This window comes from Hyperolius riggenbachi, chromosome 1, assembly GCF_040937935.1.
Source record: "Hyperolius riggenbachi isolate aHypRig1 chromosome 1, aHypRig1.pri, whole genome shotgun sequence".
Lineage (NCBI taxonomy): Eukaryota > Metazoa > Chordata > Amphibia > Anura > Hyperoliidae > Hyperolius > Hyperolius riggenbachi.
Window position 1 is genome coordinate 150,471,776 of NC_090646.1, and position 25,634 is coordinate 150,497,409.

The window sequence follows — 25,634 nt, forward strand, 5'->3', positions numbered from 1 at the left end:
ATTACGAACTCTAAACCACAGAATATGAGAGCTATAGCTTTTCTTTCTTTAAAATTTTCCTCTTCCCACTTGCAGTTTGCTGCAATTCTACAAGTGAATATCTATATCTAAGCAATATGGCTGTATAAAGACAAGGTAAAGCCATTTTTATGTTATCCTCTAAAACATGATTAGGTACATATGTTAGATCAGCCTTTGTGAAATCCCAATCCTGAAATATTTCTATTTTCTTGCTGTATGCTGGCTACAATGCTGGCTACCGACAAGAAATGGCAATATCTGAGGAATGCAACGTCACAAAAACAAAATAAAGGTATACAGCTAGTCATGCTTCAGAGGAGAACATACTAATGCCTTTTGTTAAAAAAATAAATAAATCCAGAGATCAGTTACAAGTTATTTCTTTCACCATGACATTTCTATATGCTTATTCTTCCATATTAAAAACTCATATGGGCAGGATTATCACTACCATTATATCTGTAGTTAACAAATTTGTTGTACCAATGGTAATAATGTCTTCTTTTCTTTCTCTTTTTACTTGTTTTACCTACTTTTGATTATAATACCAACTTTGCCATAAAAATCTAGACACAGTTGTGTCATGGGATAATGATTATTAGCAATACCTTGTATGCTTTCATTGCCAAATGAAAATGTAAATATATCTCAAAATATCAACTACAAAATCATGAAACTTAGAAGTTTTTTCTTAAATATTGTAAAGGGTTAATGTAGATAACTGAACAATAAAAATATGAGTTGTCATACACACTGCAGAGAAGTTAGGACAATGTCAGTGTGGATTTTAAAAACAAAATTACAAAAACCACAACAAACAAAACAAACAAACACAAAAAACCCAAAACAGCCAAACAAGCAAGTAAACAAAAAAAACCTCTGCAAACCTATTTCAATTTGAAAAAAAATAATGCTGGAGCACTTCAAACTATGAAGTTGCCACCCCAGAGCCTTGACTTCAATCGCACTGAAAATCTGTTGGAAGTGATAGAGCACTAGAAAAAATTCAAATCAAATGAAAAATATACTTTTTAGGAACATTAAATACATGATGTCTGGGAGAACCATTTCCACAAACTTTACTAAAGCTAGTGTCATCAGTGCCAGAGAAACTGGAGGCTGTAATTCAGGCAAATGAAGGTTATACAAAACAATGACATTCTGTGTTAATTATTGAAATGCATGCATGCTATTTTACAATTTCATGCTTTAAATTAATATTTGGCTTGTTTCAATACTTTCTGAGGTGTCCATAAAATAAAACATGTAAACCATTTGCATTAGTCTTGATACTTTGGCATACTACATGTCAATATAAAATCAGTCACGATGATGAGTAAATCTTGCTCATAAGACATAAGTGTAATTTTTCCTGTAAATATTTAATCATTGATTTTTCAATGTCAGAATGAAATGAGTTAAGCACACACATCAAATAAGCAATTTTCTGTTTCACAGATAGCAGTCTCATTGCTTATTTAGTGGAACATTTTTCTACTGTAACATTATGGTGGTAATACCTCACTGATAGGCATGCTTGTGTCACAGGTCAAAGGCCGGGCAGAGGTCAGATCGTTGGATCCAAGCAGTGTTGATATTATTCCATTTTGATCCACTCTTCTGATAACTTTTCCATCCACAAAGTAGATTAATCCATTCTTATCCACAGCAATACCTTTACAATAGAAAGGGAAAGGGGATATGTCAGAACTGTTTTAAAAACCACAGATATCAGTAGTAGAGTTGAATGGATTTGTGCACCTGGATTGAGATTTGAAGCACATTTTGCCTATCTTCAGCAAAGCAAAGTGACCATGGATAGGCTTACCCCCAACAGCCAACAAATCTTATTCGCTTAGAAGACAGGTATAGAGGTCTTTATGCTGTATTGCACATATGCCTTTCAAGGGCATAACTATAAATCACTGGGCCCCCTGCGAAACTTTGGATGCCCCCCCCCCTCGCTTTCTGCACCGGTAAACTAAGAACCAATGATATTCAGTTGGCAAGTGCACACTTGAATGTGTTTTCCCCATGCAGATAATAAAGACAGCAGTGAAGCACTGCGTGCATTTTCTCTATCAATTACATTAGCTCCTGTGATAAAACATGCATGTTTTCACATATACAGACATGGTGTGCAGAAAATGCATACAGATAACCGACAGACGAGTGTGCTGCCAGCAACAGCTTCTTATTACACTCACTCTGTCCATCTCCGATGGAGCAGAACTGGCACTGCAGACTTCTCCAGCATCACTAAAGTACAGAGCACTTGGGTAGAGGTAGAGAGGTTGGGGGCAGGGCCCTGTATAGAAGAGTGCAGCTGAGTAGGGACTGTCTACAAATCTGTGTCTACAAAACTTTATATGATTCGTTATCAGTGGCTGAGCAGATGCAGTCATTACAACAACTGTGCAGAGAGCAGAAAGTTTTTTCTCTCCGTGCCCTTGGTCGTCAGACTCTCAGAACAGAGGAAAGAAACTCCCCCCCCCCCACGGGGCCCCCTGAGGCTTCTGGGCCCCCCTGCGACTGCATCCCTTGCAGGGTCTATTCTTACACCTCTAATGCCTTTGGTCTATTACAAATCCGCCAAAACTGCCTTTACTGCTCTGAAAAGCAAAAGCCTGCACTTCCTGGAAGCACAGTCTCCATCCCTCTTTAAAACTAGGTACACACAATACAATTTCGATCTATTATTTCCGACAGGTCCGATCTGATTTCTTATCGATTTTCCATAGGAGTGAATGGAAAATCAATCGAAAAATTGATCGGAAATCAGATAGGACCTGTCGGTAATAATCAATCTGAAAGTAATAATCAATATGAAAGTAAATCTGTCAGAAAATTGTATTGTGTGTACCTAGAATAAGGCAAACTTAGGTCCTCCAGAAATCTTTCACAGGCCTTTTCACAGTGATAGGTCGGAGGTTCTGCTGCCACTCCTGGTTGTATTCATTTTATATGATGTTCTGCTATTAAGATCATGGATTATGTCACCAACATAGTTTATTTGGTCATATTTATACCACAAGAAGAAAACAAAAAAAAAATACACTATATATATATTATTAGTGACAGGGCATGGAATCCTATCTTGTGATCCCTGTCATAAGAAATGAGCCATTTTTGACTGAAGGTTACATGACAGGGGGTTAAAGCTTGCGTTTCCACAAAGCATGGATTTTTGTCCATTATGTGGACAATTTTGACAACAGGCAATCAGTACGTAGTCTAATTAGGGGTAAAAAAAAGTCCCTTACCGTTCACTATAGTTTAAAGTACACCTGAACTGAGAGGGTTATGGAGGCTGACATATTTATTTCTTTTTAAATAATGTAGATTGGCTGGCTCTCCTGCTGAGCATCTGTCGCTAATACTCTAAGATCTCAGATCCTGAACAAGCATGTACATTAATTTTATTGATTTATAAAGTCCCACTATATTCCGTGTTCAGATTTTTCTGACTGATGTCTGCCTGGATTAGCTGCATGCTTGTTTAATATGTGTGATTCAGCCACTTCTGCAGCCAAAAAGATTAACAGGACTGCCGGTGCCGGGCATCTAGTATTGCTTAAAAGGAAATAAATATGGCAGCCACTATATCTCTCTCCGTTCAGGTGTACTTTAGAGGGCAAAATAAACTTTCCAGCATTACAAAATTCAATTCACTTCACTTAATTTTATCTTTCAGTTATTTTTACTTTGTGAGCTTGTCTGTGCCACTGACAGATGTACGCAATGGATCTCTCTGTACTATCTATCCAAGGCAGTACTTTGCACTTTAAAACAGCGCAAGAGATCATGACTCAGTCTCTACAAAATAATTCTAATAATAGTAATCATTTCTATGAAGCACTATATTTTGGGCGATACAAATAAATACAGATTCCAACCATACTGACAAAACCTAGTAAATGGCAACTTGTGAATGCTTTACTTTTATCTGCAAAGTGTATCTATTTTATAGGAACAGCGCTAATTTGCAGGGCCTTGGAAGTGTTGAACTTGGCCAAAGCAAATACATTGAGGTAAAGTTTCTGTGGATTCTCTGAGGCTAAATAAAGTCTAGATTTCACATTTCAATGTAAGGTCATTATAGGGTAACTATAATGCCAACAGAAGCAGCTTGTCACTTCTATATGATCACAGAACAGGTGCAGAAAGTACATAATTAATGTATATACCGTTTATTTGTGAAATCATTAGTTCCTAATTACGAGAAAATGAACACCTGCTACAGTATATACAGCTCCCACCTTACCGCCCTCTACAGAAATAAATACAAGCGTATACTATAAAAGTAATTTACATATTTGTTTTAGTATTTTGACACTTATGCAAAAATTGTTGTATATTATTTTCTACACTCAAATTTGAATAGCTACAAGCTAACTTGATTGCTTTGTCTGTTTTCTTTCTCTCAGAAATGTATATTCCTAAAGCTCTTCTTTTTTTGTGTTTTGTTCTTAAATAAGTTTGTTTCATGTCCACAACTATCAAAAGTCTCCCAGAGGTCAATTATTTGCACCCCATGCTGACATGAAGGAAGTTCCTGTGATGACACCGAAGCAAAGAGCAGTAATGAAGATCACTGTGGTGAGGTAACCATTTCATGTTTGAGTAATCTCCATGACTATTAAACCTCACAGGCAGGGTAACCGTCAGCGGGGAGTGGTGTCTGCTGGGATGAAAACTGAACAACAGAACTGTCTAAAGAAATGATCTAAAGTCGGTTTTCATTTACAGAACGGACAACTTATGACCATTAGTTGAGGAGAAAAAGACGTCTTAGCAACTCTTCAAGCATCATGCTGGAATTTGTAGGCATGGCATAGAGACACCGGATGCTATAGGAATGCATTGTAATTAGAGCGATATTAAACTCTGCTTTTAAATTCACGAACAATCAGTTGTACACTGATTACAATGTATATAAATCATTCCCCTGACAATTAATAATATTTGAAGTGATTGTGGTGCAATTGTGATTTTGGAGCCATCTTTGGAGTGGTTTTGGCGTGATTGTTGTGTGATTGAGCTTTTCATGCAGAGGTGAGCTCTAGATAGACGCTCACCCAGGATGAATATAAAGAAAAGAAACAGATTTACCATGGTTCCGGCTTCAGACACAGGAAAAGGTGTTATGGGTGCAGTATATTTATCGGAGGGTGCCAAATAATGTTGGCTTGTTTTTTAAATTCATCATATAGAGAGTTTAATCCCAAACTCATTTCAAGAAATTTTTTTTTTTAAAGATCAGGTACAACTAACAGGGTGCTAAGTCATCTCTAACCTGATCTGTTTTTATGCTACTATTTCCCACAATAACTCAGCATTATGATACTATTGAAAATATATAAGTGAGATGGCCTAAATTCTGGAAAGGTTCATTTTACCTGGCTGAAAAGACAGTTTTCCAGTCAGGACTGGGGGCAATCACTGCTGCAGCCACGTAGGGCACACTCAGTAGGCAATCATGGAACATTTGGGAGTTTTGTATAAAGACTACTCACTGGTTAATCAGCCAGGATCTGAACCCTGTTCCCCTATGCCCAAGGTGGTGCCCTTCACCAGTACATTATCCCGCTTGTCTATTCTACATAGGTAAAAACTTGGTTCAGACTAAGGGCCCTTTTACACTTAATCAGTTGCTCTCAGTTATAACTGAAAGAAAACTGATTTTCAAAGTAATGACCATGTTTTCCTATGGCCTCTTTTACACTTAACGCGTTTTAACTGAAATCTTCTTTCCAATGCACTGCTATGGAAAAAACACGCACTAACGCATACTAACGCACACCAACTGATTAAGTGTAAATGGGGCCTAACCCATGCTGACAACTATTTGCCTGTCAACACCCGAGTGGAGTACTTTACATCAGGCAGTAGACAGTCAACTGTGACAAAGCGCAAGGCAAGTACATCTCTCAGATTAACTTACATTGATTAAACTATATAAAACTATAACAAAAACTAAATTAAAAATATCTGCAAATAGCAGAAGCATATATGGCTAAATAATTCACAAGTACATTATCTAAAATTGTTTCCTCTTTATACGTGTCCTTTATAGGTTACGGTTAAGAATAAAAAAGTTAAACATTTTAGTTGGTAGTTATTTTACTTTGAAAAAAATCTTAGGCACTTGTGAAAAAATAAAGTAATGTGTAAATGATTTCATAACTAATGCCATGAATAGATTTTATTCAACAGAAAATTTTCTAGAAAGTGCAGACAAACCATAAACTAATTTGATATAGTTTATGTAAGATTTTCACAGTACAGATTCTCTTTAAAGAGACACTGAAGCGAAAAAAATATATGATATAGTGAATTGGTTGTGTACTATGAATAATTACTAGATGATTAGCAGCAAAGAAAATATTCTCATATTTTTATTTTCAGGTATACAGTGTTTTTTCTAACATTACATCATTCTATAATATGTGCAGATTACACAACACTCAGCATTCAAAATGATTCTTTCAGAGCAGTCTGTGACGTAATGACCTCTCCTCTGCCAGAGGAAAAGTAATTAATTCACTTACAGTTGAGATTATAAAAGTCAGATAACAGCCCTCTCCACGACTTTGAAAGTCGTAGAGCTTATGGCTTTTTTGCATAGAGATAACAACTGGAGTTTCTTAACTCTTCCTGTACTGGAAACAATTAGACTGATGTATCTGATCTTAATGTTTTATTTTTTAGCTGTACTACACATACAAATCATAATATCATCATTTTTTTTTCGCTTCAGTGTCTCTTTAAAGAGCTGTATACACCCTGGGGCACCCCCTTCTACTCTTTCTACATATGAATATTTTTTTTCTCGTGATAATTACCTTTAGGAGTTGTGAGTGTGGCCTCTACAGCTTTTCCTCCTTCTCCACACCTTGCTTCATCAAACGGTGTGCACTGGTCACCTGTGCCAGCGATGACTTCTGCATTCTTGATCAAATCTTTTGCTCCTGTCAATGATTTTGGCCGGTAGATTTTGCGTGTGCTTGCATCAGAAACATAAAGATCTCCAGTTACAGGATCAGTAGCCAGGTAGTAGAGGTGAGCCAAGTTACTACTGTAAAAAGAGACAATACAATAACATTAAAAAGGATAAAACATCAAGCAAAGCCACTATATAAATGGATGGAAATGACAAATGTAAGTCTTCCATTGTGTCAGTCTAATATTTAAACCAGGGGTCCACAAACTTATTCCTTCAAGGGCCGGGTAAACACAGTTCAGACTCCTGGGGGGCTGGAGTATACATGAAATGATGTAGAGAAACAGAACATTGAGCCTAGGTATTGTAGACAGCGCCTACTAACAAGTGCAGCCTCATGTCTCCCATTTAACCAGAGCAAATGTTATGCCCCCAACACAGCATGTGCAGATCGTATGCACCCAACACAGTGCAGATATCGTGACCCTAACATAGCAAGTCATATGTGAGCCATGTCACCCAATGGCCTGCAATAGCCTGCAGCACAATCTCACCCACACACATCTTTGTAGAAACATATGCAGTGCAACCCTCCATTTCCCCTTCGCCAAGGAACCATAACATTCCTGCACAGCACTGACTAAAATATGTGATTATGCTTACTACAAGTCATCCTCTCCACCAGTAACCCAGAAGCCAGCGAATGACTGCTTTCTGGCTTCCATGTGCAGTGTTCTCCCCAGAAATTTTTTCCAGCCGGGTGGTATGAAAAAGTAGCCGGGTGGGGCATGATGAGAGAATGCAGGGCAGGTGCTTCTCTGCACAATTCTGCTTACAGCAGAGCAGGAGGTGAGCTGATGACAGCCGGGTGCTCACCAAAACTAGCCGGGTGGAGACCCCAGCTAAAAGAGCCTGGGTAGAACACTGATGTGGAAGTGTGGTGCCAGCACTGCTATTCTATATGTGGGCCACCAATATTTAAAGATGAAGCGGACTGCATCTTTAAGTAATACATTTTATGTGTGGAGGGCCGGTAAAAAAGCCTCAGGGGGCCGCATACGGCCCGCGGGCCTTAGTTTGAGGACCACTGATTTAAACGGAGCAAGGCCAAAATATAAATCATATTACACTTCTGAAAAGTAGTTTTCCAGTATTTAACTCTACTTCAAAGTCAAGAACGATGTCACTTGTTTAACCACCTTAGCGGTATGGACGAGCTCAGCTCGTCCATTACCGCCAGAGGGTGCCGCTCAGGCCCTGCTGGGCCGATTTTGATGAAATAAAAAGCAGCACACGCAGCCGGCACTTTGCCAGCCGCGTGTGCTGCCTGATCGCCGAGGGTCCCCCCAGCCGCCCGAGCCCTGCGCAGCCGGAACAAATAGTTCCGGCCAGCGCTAAGGGCTGGATCGGAGGCGGCTGACGTCAGGACGTCGGCTGACGTCCATGACGTCACTCCGCTCGTCGCCATGGCGACGAGGAAAGCCAAACAAGGAAGGCTGCTCATTGCAGCCTTCCTTGTTACTTCTGCTTGCCGGAGGCGATCGGAAGAACGCCTCCGGAGCGCCCTCTAGTGGGCTTTCATGCAGCCAACTTTCAGTTGGCTGCATGAAATAGTTTTTTTTTTAATTAAAAAAAAACCCTCCCGCAGCCGCCCTGGCGATCTCAATAGAACGCCAGGGTGGTTAACAGACAATATATTTGTAGGGTATATTGAGCAATCAAGGCGACAATAAACTGTTAAGAGAATAAGAATGATTAAAAGGCCAGTTGCTAGTGTCACTGAAACATTTTATTGAAACACAATGATCTATTCATAGAATCAATGCATATTATTTTTCCTTTATTTTGTAAGCTTGCAAGGGCAGGGTTCTTTCCTTTTGTGTATTTTACCTTGCTATATATACCCTTTGTTAGCCGCAATAGTTTGGTCACACAAACATGTATGTTGTCTGCCAACTCTGTATAATGTATCAATGCCTATTTCCAAGTGCCCTTGTTCATTTCTTAGTCTGTGCAATTCCAGGGAAGTCTATATATATATATATATATATATATATATATATATATATATATATATATATATATATATATATTATATATATATAAAATCAGACGTGTGTATATATATATATATATATATATATATATATATATGTATATATATACCGCCATAACTCGAAAACTTCTTGACCGATTTTAAAACTTGGTATACATATCCCTTACAACTTGGGAAGATATGTTCTGGGAGTCTCATGCTCCCTCCCGGGTGGAACCATAAACAGTCAATCAGGTTTCACCAATTCACGTCAATGGGAAACATTTTAAAGGCTTCTCACAGTAATAAAGCCAGAGTCTCCAAACTTGGCATAGTTGGTCACTTGGTGACAGAGGTTATAAAATCAGGAAAAGTGGGCAAAGCATAAAATAGCTGATAAAATTTAGGCAATTCATTTTATTTGGGATAATGTAAACTGGCAGCCAAACTGCGGCCGACTAGGGGGATCCTTGTTGAGCAAACACCTATTTGTCGCCTTATTCACCCTAAAACCTTTGAAAAAAAGGGAATTCCAGTGCCAGATGTGCTGCAAACATTTGGATGCCTCGTAAGCACCCATGTTAATATTGGTTGTAGATAAAAATGTGGCAGCTGGATGCTATACAAACTGCAGCTACAAATATTGGGTGCCTTGCAAATGCAGCCCACATTATGTCAGGTTTGCGGCAGGGGGGTGGTGGTTAGGGTTAGGCATGGGTAGGAGGTTGGTTATGGTTAGGCATCAGTGCGGGGAAGGTTCAGTTTGGCTTAGGCATGGGGAGGGGGGTTCAGGTAGGCTTGGGCATTGGTGGTGGGGGGGGGGGTTAGTTAGGGTTAGGCATGGGGGATTGGTTATGGTTGGGCATCGGTAAATTTTACTAGCCAGTATCTCCAGCGCCCATTTTTCTGGGCACCTGTTTTTCATGTATGCCCCTTACCTGTCCTGTAGAAATTTTTCTTCTTACTGAACCAGTGTGATATGTGATCAAGTAAATGGTGCCGATTGCCCACATTCAAATTTCTATTTGTAATTTTAAGTCTGTTTGATCCCAGTTGAATGACATTGAAATTCATTGTATATCATGTATTGCACAAGGATTTTCTGATGTAAATTGAATGAATAGAACAATTTAAAAAGTTTTCCCATATAAACATTGAAACAGAAACTCCCCACCCCCCAATGACCCAAAGGTAACTGTTTTGGAGGGAGTTCCACTTAAACATGCCAGCTCATCAGTAGTGGCCTGTTTGCTTTGTTATAAGTAATGCATTTAGAAGCTGCTTGATTTGTTAACAACAGCTTAATTATATGATAGACGGCTACATTGACAGAGAGATCCACAGACTGCAACAACTGAATTGAAGCCCCCCTTTACCTGTTACACGTATGCTTGACTAGCAACACTGAAACATTTCAATTACAAGAAAGAATGAGTATATAATTTCACACTTTCATGGCTTTTACTACACTAATTGTTAGGTGGCAATTTTATTCTTCTTCTTAATTAGCGCCAGCATATACCTGTGATTTTTGCTGGCTTCCAGATATTAGAGGGTATTAAAGCAAAATGACATGCTTGGTTTGCAGCGGAGTTCTGCGAGCAGGCCTTGCCTTCATTCATCGTTAGAGAGAGCTGTGCAAGCGTTCGGTGCGGAGTCAGGCAGGCTGCAGAGCGGACAGGGAGACGGCTCTCAAATTGCCCTTTTAGTAAACATCAGTGTCACTAATTTGCTAGAACGCACTTTCAAGTGAGTCATTTTCTGTGAGTAATTTAACTTTTTTTCCTCCTGATTTGCATTTAATCCCGTTGTGCAATTTTCATTAAAACATGCATCTTTTATTCATGGTGCCCTGGCTAAACACGCCATTAGTTTCCATTAATCAGCACATACTGTAATTTTTTTCGTTTTAAGAATGCCTGTGATTGAGCAAGTCAAGCAGGGGTAAGCGTCTAGCCACAGCTTAGGGAAGTGGCATCCTACTGACCCCTTTTGGGTGGCATATGTTGGTGGCGTGATGGGCATAATAACTCTGTGACAGAAGAGAGTTGCTGTAGGGCTTCCGGATACATAGTGGCTGATGAAAAGAGAAAAACACTGACAACTAATCCTTCTCTGGCGGGGAAGGGGGAAGATGAAATGTACACGGAAATACGTCCAGTATAATCTGAGGTAGGAGCAGACTGAAGCAACCTGTGCAGTGAGATACGCAGTGCTACAAGCAGGCTGCCTCTGTGTCTTAACAAATATATTCTGCCATTTCACAAGGGATAATTACTCTTCCTAAAATAAGTTATGCTTCGTTATCTATAAATTAGCTTAATTTAGATGACCGATGCTACAGTTTCATCACATTTATTAGCAAAGTCAACAAAACAGTTGTTTCTAGTTAGAAATAATGCCGCACATTGTTATGTCTAATTGGAGGTAAATTGTGTTTTTAGCACTCTTAACCTTTTTCAATGTGTGGCGTGAGTGATGAAGGCGCTGTGGAGCTAGTATTCCTCAGCACTATTCAGTGTATTGAGCAGAAGCAGCAGCAGAACAACTATGATGTGGGAAATTGCTTAAAGAGAACCTGAACTGAAAATAAAAAGTAAAAATAACCATACACAGGTCATACTTACCTCCTGTGTAGTCTACTCCTCAATCTCTTTCTCCTCTCCCATGTCCCATTTATCCACTGTGATCAATGGAATTCTCCATCCTCCATTTTAAAAATGGCCATTACCCTATAACAGCTTCCAGGTCAGCACACTGTTAAACTGTAATATCACTTACTTGAGCCATAGGGAAACATGGACATTACCTTGCACAGTCAGTTGTAACTGACAGCTGCTGATGCATAACTGACAGCAACTGGTATATTTCAGTTCTGACAAAATATTGTCAGAACTGGAAGGGATCACTGTAAGAAGAAAATGGTGAGCTTCTGAGAGGAACTGACGGTGAGCTTAGTATGTAATAATCATTTGCAGCTACGTCATGTGTTTATTATAAATAATTTTACTCGCTTCAGGTTGCCTTTAAAGCAAACCTGAAGTGAGGAAACTCACTGAGGTGTCTGAAGAGAGCAGAGGAAATGTAACTTATTGTCACAGCTTTTCATACTGTTTTTGCTTTCAGAGTTTGATATGTTTGATATTTGCTTTCTGTAGTCTGATATGCAACTCTGGCTGTGCATTGAAGCAGACACCCCTTCTGCAATTGATTTGTCCCAATATAGCTAAATCCTACCCTCAATAAATTACAGCTTTTGCCTCTGATATTTAACATGAAAAGTAGGAAAATGTTTACACAGCTACTTAGACATTATTTGCACACTGTCATTTTAGAACACTTGGGTATCGATAGTATTCCTTTAAGTCAGAAAAAAAAATGAGTTTTACTCACCTGGGGCTTCTACCAGCCCCCTGCAGCAGTCCTGTGCCCTCACAGCCACTCACTAATCCTCTGGTCCCCCGCTGCCAGCTAGTTTCGTTTTTGCAGACAGGCCCGTCAGGACTGGACACGCATAGCTTTTTCCGAATTCCCGACTTTAATTAGCGATATTGGGGGCCGCAATTCATACAAAAATATGCGTTGCCGCATTACGAACGCATAGATATGCGGCAACACGTATTTTTGTACGCGTTGCGTAAAACTCATTTTTTTCTGGCTTAGTAATGAGTAAAACTCATTTTTTTTCTGGCTTAAGTGTCCCTCTAAAGTCATTCAAATTGTGTCGGCAGGAGAATCTCTTATTCTGGGTTGGCTTCAGTTTTACTTAGAACTTGCTGATGGAAATAGATCATATAATCTGTATTTTTATCATTTAACACGGCAGCTATTCCTGCAAATTGCGAAACCAAATTATTCATCTTATCTTTCCTTGCTAATAGCAAGAGCATTGCTTCCTCCTTTGCTATGAGGAACGTGTTAATTTATTATAAATGTATTTATTTTTACTAAATCACGTGTACTGTGCAAGCAGATGTTTAAAGTTCGCACAGAGAGGCAGATTTATTTTGGTTTGATATTTGTAAACTCATCAGAAACAAAACTAATTGCTCCCGTGTCCTTAGCACAGCTTTAACTTTTATCCACTGAGTAGAATATAGGCCTATAAATGCACTCTGCTACTTTTAATATTTTATATAATATTTTGCTGTAAATGTAAACTCGTAAACTCGTTATCCAGCAGACACCCTTACAGTTCAAGTTAGCCAGAAGTCATCCAGCCAGAGCGATGTCAGTATTGAGATAAAAGTGATGTACTAGTGTAGGCTTGGTATACATGGAAGGGAGTAGCAAAATTGCAGCCTTATGGTATGGATGCAAGAAAAAAAGATACTGCCCTGACAAAACAAAATAACCACAGCCACTCCCACCTACCTGACCATACAGCAGCCTCTGCACTGGAGCAGTAGCTAGCCTAGAATCATAAATGTATATGTTGCTCCTATTACGTGCGTTGTAGGCGGTCCTGGTCCTCAGCGAAACTTAAAGGACCACTACAGCGAAAAAAGTAAGCAGTTAAAATCTGACAGAGCCGAGAAGTTTTGGATTAAACCATCTCCTCATGGGGATTCACATTTTTTTTCTTTTTTTTAATAGCTATCCCTTCCCTTAGTGGATCAGTGCTGTGATATGGCTTGCAAAGGATGACTGACAAAAATATGTTTTTGGAAAAGAAAATGTATAGTAGTAAGTGTTCCTTACAATATTTAAATATCCTGTATATATTTATAGAGAGAGAGAGAGAGTTTTAAGGTAGCCATAAAAGCCCAAACATTTTTAGATCTCTGAACACATGTCCAATCCACACAGGTCACAAAGCACAGTGTACTGAGGTCCCGGCACATTTGTGGCCATGCAGATGGTGAGACATCTGCCTACTGATAAACAGCCGCAGTACTTATATTTTGCTGATAACATTATGAATAAACATGTCCTGTACCCAGTTGCTCACATCAGACTGTAACTGTTGAAAGAAGGGTAAAAAAATAACCCTTTTGCTTTGTTGAATAAGCAATGCTTGTAAAACAGCATAAAATGGCCACCCTTAAAACCTCAGCGAAACAAAAGAGGTCAAAGGTTCAAAGCCTGGCGCAGCAGGTTTAAAGTTCCGTGCCTCTAATGGACATAAAAATTACCAATTATATCTGGTTACTAATCATGCTATGTGAAACTGCCTAAAGATGCAAAGTGCTTTGATAGTCCCTCGTTTACGGGGATACTTAAGTGCAACGTTATTATTAAAAAATCTTTAGACAGGCTCTCAGTTCCCCGCCAGGAGCCGGCATGCAGCAAACGCTTATTAAAATTCTTCATTAATAGACAAAAACAACATGGGGCTTTATTTAAAACAATTAGCAAAACAAGCACATTTTTTAGCATTAAATTAATATGAGAATAATCGCGGGGAAGTGGAAGTCCACCTATTATTATTAGCCTAGCTCAAGGTGCTTCCTTTACTTCTTCAAAGGCAAAAAAAGTCACCAAAACCCAGATAATTAAATCCAATATATAATTAACACTTTCCACCTCATAGCAGAAGAGCATCTTGTAACATTAAGATTACATTTTTTTTCTTAAGGGCCCTACATAAAATTATAATAGCTCTACGCTGCCCCTAATTGCCAATGATAATGGGCAGGAAATTCAAGCTTTGGAAATTAGAAATGTCTTAAAGAGGAACCATAATGACATGTAGTAGAATGTAGTAAATAATTCAAGATTTCCACATTTACATTGAATATCCTGGTTTCAGCATCAAAAACACACTATAGCTATATATTATTTTATATTGGTATGTGCTATGCCCTTCCACTGAGGCTTAGACTAGTCTATTACGTGGAATCCCTGCTTAACAAACATTCCTCAGATATTACCTGCCAGTGCTGAAGATTTTGCCACTCCTGATAAATTTCAGCAAGTAAATTCGGGTGAGAAAAGATTGTACAATGGACAAACTCTGACAAAATAAGTTGTGAATGAATATTGTAAAACAAATAATCAATTGTATTAATTATGTTATTGATTAAATGGGTTAATGGATTCATTTTTTTTCTCCTGCGAACCTAATTGGTGAGAAGTTGCTAACCTACAGCACTGAACTCTGAGGGCTTCCTGCACTGTTCTCTTATCTCTGAATGCAAAAGATAAGGCTTGCTCTATAGCAGAGAGCTTCTGTGAGCAAAAACAACCCAGAAATACTGAATTGGGCATGACATAATGCAAGATCAAATGGTATTACATTTTACTGACCATCAATGTAGGTTAGCATTGTAACAACGACGTGTTTGTTTTCCCAATCTGTATTGACTTGTATGATTTTTCCATGCATATGCTGGTCTTCTCTAGTTATTTCAGTTTCTCACAATGTAAAAACATATTGAAAAGTGTTAGTTTAGCGAATTGCTATAAACAAAACTGGTGGTAGCACCACTCAGCCCTCACATAACACTGCTACCTTTGACTATTACCTGCCCTCTCCATTGGTGCAGATGACCATCTATGACTCACCCACCACTGCTACCGTGATTTTAGCTGGTTTTAGGTTTACCAACACTGGCTATTGTTTTTCCTAATGTATCAACGGTGTTAGGTAGGATTGTAGTAGCAGTTTCCAGGCATTAGGTATCATTTTGCTAGATTTTCTTCACACTGTGGTTTCACGTTGCTTTATTGTGAATAGGCTGCATTAATTTCCAAGTAATTGCCTGTGTCCTAATATTTTGACAGGTTTATGAAACACTGTGAAATTCTTTGAATCAGAAACCGTGTGAATGAGCCCTTAAGCCGCCATCTATATATAACAAAGACATTACATTATTATCATTCTAACCTCACAGCGCACACAGGGAAGACATTGGCAGTACTGTTTGACCACCTGGTGCAGCCGTGATGAGCAAATAATACTGTACATCGTAGAGCATTTCACTGTTATTTTACTTCCTCGTGCATTTCATTTATAGCGGGAGATATCACCAGGCAGACAGACACCGTTTCCTTCTAACTTCCACGAATTCTGCTGTCTGTAATGACTTTGTACTCCTCTATTGATTTTGTTAGTAAATTTTACTGGGAGCCATTGCAGAGCTTGTTAGTGCCATATAACAATTAAATAGGAATAGATAACGTAGCTGATAATTCAACCACCATCATTCCTCAGATGGCTTAGCCACAGATGACAATAATTACTGTCACTTAATGTCACTGCTGCTAAGGCCTGATGTTTCAGAAATATGAAAAGCACATTTGTAACCTCTTTTTTTAACATGAGCTCCACTGGCAATAGGTTAGTATGAAATTTCAGTTACTAGTCCCTACATACATAAATATCTAAATGGGTGCATCCCTGCAGCTCAGGAGTAATGGGGCAATTCCAGGGCTCATTACTGTGTAACAAATAATTCATTAATCAGGTCAGAGGGATAGCATACTAGTTAAGGGAGTTGCCTTTGGTTTCAGCCTTTGACCAGGATTCACTTTCTCAAGTCTCAAGCCAGGATGTAAAACAGTAAGACCTCTTTGGGCAAGACTTTCTAATGATCTTGGTCGCCCATAGAGATGAGTGGGTAAGTAGCTGCAACACTAAAGCACTTTGAGTCCACCAGGAGAAAAGCGTTATATATAAACGTTGTGTCTTGTCAAAAAAAAAGAAAAAAAAAAGTGCCCAGAAACTTGTATTAAAATGTATACAAACTTATTACAAAATTGCTGTAAGAGCAGGGGCGTAACTAGAAATCACTGGGCCCCCCTGCGAATATTTGGATGCCCCCCCCCCATCGGTGCCAAATAATCCTAATGGGGCAGCGTTTCACTGTAAATTAATTGTAAAGTGGGCAGCATTTCACCAGACAATCGTAATGTGGGACAGAAAATCGTAATGTGAGCAGAGTTCACCAGAAAATCGTAATGTGGGACAGAAAATCATAATGTGGGCAGAGTTCACCAGAAAATCGTAATGTGGGCAGCAGTCACCAGAAAATTGTAACGGGGGCACCAGTCACCAGAAAATTGTAACGTGGACAGCATTCACCAGACAATCGTAATGTGGGCAGCGTTCACCAGAATATCGTAATGTGGGCCAGAAAATCGTAATGTGGGCAGAGTTCACCAGAAAATCGTAATGTAGGCAGCGTTCACCAGAAAATCGTAACCTGGACAGCATTCACCAGACAATCGTAACGTGGGCAGTGTTCACCAGAAAATCGTTATGTGGGCAGCGTTCACCAGAAAATCGTAATGTGGGCAGTGTTGACCAGAAAATCGTAACGTGGACAGCATTCACCAGACAATCGTAACGTGGGCGGTGTTCACCAGAAAATCGTAATGTGGGCCAGAAAATCGCAATGTGGGCAGAGTTCACCAGAAAATCGCAATGTGGGCAGCAGTCACCAGAAAATCGCAATGTGGGCAGCAGTCACCAGAAAATTGTAATGTGGGCAGCAGTCACCAGGAAATCGTAATGTGGGCAGCAGTCACCAGAAAATCCTAATGTGGGCAGCAGTGACCAGAAAATCGCAATGTGGGCAGCAGTCACCAGAAAATTGTAACGTGGACAGCAGTCAACAGAAAATCCTAATGTGGGCATCAGTCAGTCACCAGAATATCGTAATGTGGGCAGCAGACACCAGAAAAAAAAATGCCCCTGTAAAAAAAACAAAAAAACATTCCTTACCTGTCAGGAGTCTCTCCAGGCCTCTCAGCTCCCAGATGATCCTCCTGTGCACTGCAGCACATCTCCCGTGCTGACAGGCAGAGTGCAGGGCTACGGCAAGATGGCTGCCGAAGCCCTGTACTGGAGACACAAATAGTCTCCAGTACAGGGCTTCGGCGGCCATCTTGCCGTAGCCCTTCTCTGCCTGCCGGAGGAATGTGCAGGCTGCCGGAGCGGGGCTGCGGGGAATTAACTGGCGCAGCGCACAGTGAGCGGGCCCCAGAGCGGCCCCGGGCCCCCTGCGGCTGATGGGGTCGCATCCCCGGTAGGTACGCCGGTGCGTAAGAGTTTGTAATATAGGTGGAATTTGTGGCGGGTACACTAGACACTTTAGTTTAGGGGTGTACATGGCAATGTTTTCCTAAAATTCCACTGGTGGTGACAAATGGATCACTCTTCACAAAATACAGCAGAGTCCTGGTTATCTAGAACTCAAGTAACCCAGCAGTCTCAAACAACTAGCACAAGTCGAGACAGTACTCACATTGGTGAGGATCAACCTTTTAGGCGGTTTGTGGGCTCTGCTGTGCTTTAAGACTGGGTTCCCCGGCTCCCACAAGGTTAATATATTTTAACGTTTAGTATATAGTTTAGGGTATGTAAATAGAGTGAGGTATACTACTGTATTAGCTAGGACTACAGTCCTGTTGTGAGATTTGTCCCAAAAACAGCATACACAGGGCTGGGTTGGAGACACTTTATGATAGGAATATGACTTGAGGAAACCTTAAGTGAAAAAAAGTTGATTTTTACTTACCTTTACTTCTTCCGGCCCCCTCTGCAGTCTACATGGGTCCCTCATTGTTCTCCTGATCTGCACTGACCTGCTGCTGTCAGCCACAGTAAAGTCCCCAACTACTCCACATGCACAACTTTGATTGTGCTATCACGATTGGGAGTATTTTGAGCTTGCGCAGTTACAAGTTTTACAAACTAGCTGGGCAGCGAATGGGGTGACAGCAGCACAACAGTTTGGACCGGTAGGACAGCAAGGGAGCACTCACTATTGATAGCAATAACAATGCTTGGTGCAGCTCCGGAACAAACATTGTTTTGTCATGCAGTTTTCACTGAAGGTAATCTTTGATTATGTACTTTATCATCATCTGTTCTGTTTATATTGGTCAATTTAACTTCAGGGTCACTTAAAGGTAAATAGATACAGTGAATATTGCTTCAGTAACCTCATCCACAATATAGACACCATTGTGGAAAATGACAAGTACACTTAAAATGTAATGTAACATCATCATTAGAGAAGTTCATGCGAGATGAGGCAGTCTATTATTCCTGCGAGTTTATTTCAAAAGTAGGATACTGCCAAGATCATCTCCTGATCATTCATCACTGTCATTGCTACCATTGCTACCCTGCTTTTATTGTGTCAGATAAAAGAAAATAATTAAATATTGTTTCTGAACAAAGGAAATATGTGAATGCTGATGTTAATGCAATATTTCTATTGTGTCATATTCACGGCTCTAGATGATTACGACCTTAACAGGTATCATGTATTTGCTTTTCACCAGGCGCTGACTGGGAAATGATTTAGTTTAATAACACATTGGCGCTGTCTGTGTCTGACTGAAGTTCTAATATCTTGTTTTTAACTAGTGATTATCATGATGACACACCAAAGTCTGAACAAATACAATAAACAGAGGTACTAGGGCAGCTCTGCTGCTTACAGCTTTAGGCCGGATCCACACTATAAGGGCCCATTCACACTTAGAAGCGCAAAACGACGGCGATTTTTGCCGGCGTTTTGCAAGAGTGATTTTTCTGTTTTCACGTGGAAAAATCACTGGACAGTTCAGCGATTTCTCCGCAATCGCGTTTAGCGCTTCTATAGCACTGAAACGCGATCACCGGGAAATCGCCTGAAAACGGTGCAGGCTACGCATTTGCGTTTTGTAATTTTGGGCAATTTGCGGCGATTAGCGCAAATTGCCCAAGTAAGAACAGGCTGAGGAAGCCACACTTCACCAGCAGCAAGAAAAATTCGGCCCTGCAGCCAAATAAAGCTTTACTTTGGCTACTGAAGGATTAAAGGATACATTCATATTTAAAAAAAATGCACACTTATCCTTTTATACATTTTTGCAGGAGACCAATTAAGACTTCATCTGCAATGCACAGTATCTATTGCTCAGGTCTGTGGCAGGTCCTAAAATTAAAAGCCAATTTATGAAAATGGAGAGCGTGGAAACTATAACTTGTGATAACCAACAGAAGGTAAAACTACCTGGAGGAATAGAGAGACATCAAACTTTCAGAAGGAAAAGAATCATTTAAAAGATGGATGTGCACTTAACAGAATAAAAGCAAAGTTTAGATGACTGACATCTATTGTAATACACCCATTAAAATGGTATAAGTCTTTTTTTTGAAACCGTTATAGTTTCTATGGTAACCAGATGTAGGTGTTTATGCAATCTTTATTTAATCCCTTTTGTGATAAGATTCTCTCCTTTACCACCGGCAAGATATCAAGCTCTTTCCCCGTCTTTGGGAAGTCAAGGCAATATATTACTGGAAACTCTATTATCACTGTAAGAACGCCTTAATCTCTTTATAGGTGCCAATTACAGGCCTAACTGATGTCAGAGCAATTGTTTGTAATCTTTTACAGGGCAGTTTTGGGCAAAGTTAAAACTATATACATGCAATTAAATGATAGAAAAGAGCAGCCTTCTCCTGCTTACAAAAATAATCTGCTTTATAGGGATTCTGTCAGAAAGACATTGACTGTGTGATTAAACTGTTATGAAAGCAGCCATTCCCCTATTCAAGCATCCCATATCAGTTTCAGGGTAAAGACTGGTTGGATGGATTTATTGACTTAGAATTAGGGTCTGACACGTGAGGTGTGGAGGCCGCTTCATCGGGAGACAGAGCACACTTTGTGACATATTCCCTTTATAGCAAATACATTTCAACGCTGTAAATAAAAACAGATGAGGGAAAATGGATCATCAGAAGAGACTACAAAGTGGTTAGTGGGTTCCAGAGATAACAGTCAGTGAATAAGTGTCAACGTGAAACTAAGGTGCATTCATCTGTAATCCAGCTTTACTAAATGAAATCCCCACCATATTAAGATGCAGCATTGAGGTTTAAGTGATGCAAGGTGTAGGGGAAAACCAGTGTCCAGTGCTCTCTTTAAGCTCCCCCCCCCCCCCAAAAAAAGTGATGTTTAGCTTAGGCTTTGATGTCATGGAACCTCCTCTCCCAGAGCACTCTAGAAGGCCAAGTGTTTCTGCTTGATTTAGAACAAAACATCCCACAGTGATGCACCTTGCCAGCAGTAAAGATGTCTGTCACCTGTGATAAATGTAATGATGTAAATCAGGTTGAGGAAAGATTTTACAATGGGCCAACACTAACTAAATAATTTATACATGGATATGAACATTGTAAAAAAAAAACTAGCAAATCTATTCATTAAGTTCCACAAAAGAATAAAAACAGCAAGGGCACTGCTCCTTTATGACCATTTATTGGCAATGTGGGTATACAGACAGCGAGGAAGGGGGTATTAGATGGGGCCAGTAAAAAAGGGCACATATGGCTAATGGACAAAAAGGGCGCCGCCATAGACTGCAATGTAAAATATCGGCTATTGGGCGCCCGACAGGAAAAAAGGGCGCCCAAGAAATAGCGGTTGCAGGGATCGTGTTAACAAAAGTTTTCGTTTACAGAATAAGGTTTATAACAAATACCGTTTACAAGTTCGTTTTAACTCTGTGGTTTACTAATTTTTTTGTTTTTAAATTTTGCTTATAGGAGCTTTTACTTATTTTTCAGTTTTTAAATTTCGCTTTCAGGGCTGTAAATTAAGTAAATTATTGTTTACACTTATTTTATCATTTAAAATTCGTTTTCATACGTATAATGCTTAAATATCGTTTTCAACCTTGTTCTATTGGAAATACGTCGCTTTTGGTATTAACTTTGTTTTTTACACTTATAATGCGTTAATTATAGTTTTATTAACTTACTAATATATCGCTTTTAATATTACCGTTCTTTTAAGATTTTTAATACGTACGTGATTGTAAGGCTATCTATTCTATTATATATATATATATATATATATATATATATATATATATATATATATATATACCTTTTTCTATTTACAATATTATTAATGTGTACGTGATTTTAACGCCATTTATTCTTTTACAAATATATAAATTATTCTATTCATGTTATTTATGGTGAAGTATTTTAAGAATTAAATATATTATTGTTTATATGTGTGTAAGGGTGTTTGTGCAGTGGGGAAGGTAAGGGTTAGGCATGACCAGGGGGATGGTTAGGGTTAGGCATGACTAGGGGGATGGTTAGGGTTAAGCACCACCAGGTGAGATTTAGGGTTAGGCACCACCAGGGAGGTCTTAGGGTTAGGCACCACCAGGGGGTCTTAGGGTTAGGCACCACCAGGGGGGTCTTAGGGTTAGGCACCACCAGTGGGTGGTTAGGGTTAGGCACCACCAGGGGGGTGGTTAGGGTTAGGCACCACCAGGGGGGTGGTTAGGGTTAGGCACCACCAGGGGGTCTTAGGGTTAGGCACCACCAGGGGGGTCTTAGGGTTAGGCACCACCAGTGGGTGGTTAGGGTTAGGCACCACCAGGGGGGTGGTTAGGGTTAGGCACCACCAGGGGGGTGGTTAGGGTTAGGCACCATCAGGGGGGTCTTAGGGTTAGGCACCACCAGGGGGGGTGGTTAGGGTTAGGCACCACTAGGGGGGTCTAGGGGTTAGGGATAGGTACAGGGAGGGTTCTGTGTGAGAGTAGGGATAGGTATAGTTACAGTACAATATTTGTAATATACACAATTTATTAAATTATGTATATTTACACAAGGGGGGGGGGGTCTAAGGGTTAGGGATAGGGAGAGCCTACAGTTAGGTATAATTGCAGTAAAATACCTGTAAAATCTACCATTGTATTACTATGCTTAATACAAGTGTAAATATCGTTTTTTGGTATAGACGCTATTTGGCGTTTCATTTCCGAATTCGTTTGTTGTTAAAGAGGGTATTTTGCCATTTCATTTCCATTTATTGGACCGATTTAGCACTATATTTTTGTTTATAAGCTATAAACGAAAAATATTATTTTACATTACAACTTATAATTTTGGCTATATCCAGCGCCCTTTTTTCCAGGCGCCCTTTTTTGATACACACGTATTAGACAGCTGTTTCGTGAAGTGTGTCACTTCTTCAGAGGCAGTAGTTGGTTCTACGGTTTCTGAAGAAGTGACACACATCACGAAACAGGCTGTCTAATACTCCTCCTCCTCTTGCTGTCTGTATACCCACATTGCCAATAAAGGGTCATAAAGGAGCAGTGCCCTTGCTGTTTTTATTCTTTTATGGATCATTCACTCTACAATGGAGCATGCTACCTGGGATCCTAGCAGATGTAAGCAATGCCCTCCAGAATCCTGGTGCTGGTAATCTAGTCTCCCACACTTTTCTTCTATACGTTAAGTTATATTCAGTAAAGTTACTCTTTAATATCTATGTAGTTTATCTGTGTGCATTTGTAGCTTTGGTTACTGTTTTGCAGGTGGGCTACCTATGCACAGTATATGACCATATTCTGTAAGCAGGCTGTAGAGTGCAATGTGCTGTAATACTTATTCATCTCCTACTGATCTGCTGTGCTGTCAGTAAATAAGAATCCAATTATTTAACGTGTGATGATGGGCTCCTACCATCTGCCCATTCCTCATTACCCTCTTTACAATACTTCTCAAAAACGACTTTTAAGGCAAGTACATTTATCGCATAGTAAGACCCATGTGTATGCCCAGTATGCGGATTTTAGGTCCTGCTTCTCTTCTTTCCATCTTGTCACATTTTCCTCACTAGCCAGTAATATTTGCATGTCATTTTACGGCCTAAGTGTTGTTAGGTACAGCAGCGTGCTCATATAGGCTGCACCATCATTAAACTGCAATGGATTTCCTGCCTATGCCTAGGGCAGCGTCACAGCCAAATACAGCTATAGCTGCCGTGGAATGTCAAGGTGGTAGGGAACAATGTACTTTAATTTCATGCTGCACAGATGAAAATTTCAATTTTGGGGCTTAGTGGTCCTCTAAAATCACAATACCATGTCAGCCTGCCACTTTCATGTTTTTCATCTAACACACAACACTTCTGAAAGTCATCTCATCTCAGCCTGAGAGTGAAGGACCGAGGCAGCAGGAAGACATCCTCACAGCTGCAGGCAATAGCAAAGCTCAAATGACACCAAAGTTTAGAGAAAGGTAGCAATTAGTAACGTTTTATAAATATGGAAATGGTAATGTTACAGTGTTTATCAGTTTAATATTTGACACAGAATTTAATCAGAATTTGAGAATCGGAGTTGAGGCCTGCAGGGATTGGGCCCTGAATGGGAGTAGGTTGTGTTATACAATGACTAGTTGCTACTCATTAATCTCACTGAGCCTGCGGGAAAGAGGTTTATCCTAAAATGACTCATGCAAGATAAACTGAGGGCAACACAGTTTGTAAACACTTTACACTGTCGCTGAATAAACCAATTTTATGTTGAGCAGCAGTTTTGGAACAAGTTGTACTGCTCCTCGCTGAGTAATGAGCAGCTCTATGGATGCTTGCAGCACCGCCTGGATTTACATCTCAGGAGTGTACAGGCACAGAGGTCCTGGTAACCTACACTCCGCCCTCCACTGAACCTGCAAATCCCAACCACCTGTGTTCAATTCCAAACTGCACATCAAGTGTGCTGGCTGCCCCCAGTTCCTGGCTATCCGAGCCTTCACCTTTTCCACCCTTTCTCTGCCCAGCATTCCCGCAGTGTGTAACAATATGGGCTGCAGGCCCTGCAAGCGCGGGGGAACCGCTCAGGACCTTTTTGGGGGGCAGGAGGGGTTGCAGCATGAGGAGACAGCATGGCCACACATCGGTGGGGAGGGGACACACCCCTCTTCCTCACCTCCGGCACTCCCCTCAGCGCGCTCCCCTCCTGAAATTATCAGTGGCAGTAGCCGGCAGTGGGCAGGGTGGGTGCTCTCTAAGTGTCTGACGCTGCTTCCGGTTTATACAGGAAGTAGCATGAGGCACTTAGAGATCGGACCTCCGTGGTGGATGGAGATATGTGTTCCTGCCGTCACCAGCTGCCACTGATAATTGCAGGATGGGAACGTGCTTAGGGGAGAGCCCAAGGTGAGGGCCCAAGCCCAAGGTGAATGCACTGAGGGGAGAGCCCAAGGTTTGTCCCCCTCCCCACTGATGTAGATGGCCACGCTCTCTCCGCATGCTGCTACCCCTCCTGCCCCCCAAAACGGCCCTGAGTGGGCCCCAGGGGGGCATCCAATTTTTTGCAGGGGGCCCGGTGATTTCTAGTTATGCTCTTTTCCCATGCTCACTATCCTGGAGTGCATGTTTTCAAACCCATGACAGCCGATTCAGCACACTGGCAGCTCTAGGATCATGCCTACTGTGCCTAGTGCTAAATCCAGCCCTGCCCACAGCGATGCATAATAATAGCAATTAAGCATGATTTTCCAGTCTGTGTGATCATAGTTGTCAGTGTGTGTCAGGGGACGCATGTTCACAGTTGCAGGAAACAAGGTGAGATAACAATTGTATCTATCCTCCTCCTCTCCTCCTAAAATGACTTTTTTTTTTTTTTTAGATATCCCAGTGAGTATCCTCCCCCTCACCCTTATGTGGGGAACTCACTGCAATAAACAACCCTGCTCAAGTTGGTCAAGAAGTGGGATGTTAAAGGAACTCTGTCACTGAAATCTTAACATTAAAAAAAATGTAAACATATTTAATTAAGAAGTATGGTTCTTCCAGAGTAAAATGAGCCATAAATTAATTTTCTCCTATGTTGCTGTCACATACAGTAGGTAGTAGATATCTGACAGAGCCGACA

At 40.3% G+C, this 25,634-nt stretch overlaps 1 protein-coding gene across 20 annotated transcripts in view; it reads right to left on the minus strand.

Moving 5' to 3' along the window:
• TENM3 (teneurin transmembrane protein 3) overlaps positions 1–25,634 on the minus strand; it is a 1,708,801-nt gene that overhangs the window by 52,600 nt on the left and 1,630,567 nt on the right. For all 20 annotated transcript variants that reach the window (XM_068278748.1, XM_068278756.1, XM_068278759.1 and 17 more), the window contains 2 exons: positions 6,867–7,099; positions 1,542–1,696 (listed from right to left, as the gene is read on the minus strand). In XM_068278748.1, the coding sequence (XP_068134849.1) occupies positions 1,542–1,696; positions 6,867–7,099 (388 nt within the window). The remainder of the gene's footprint in view (positions 1–1,541; positions 1,697–6,866; positions 7,100–25,634) is intronic.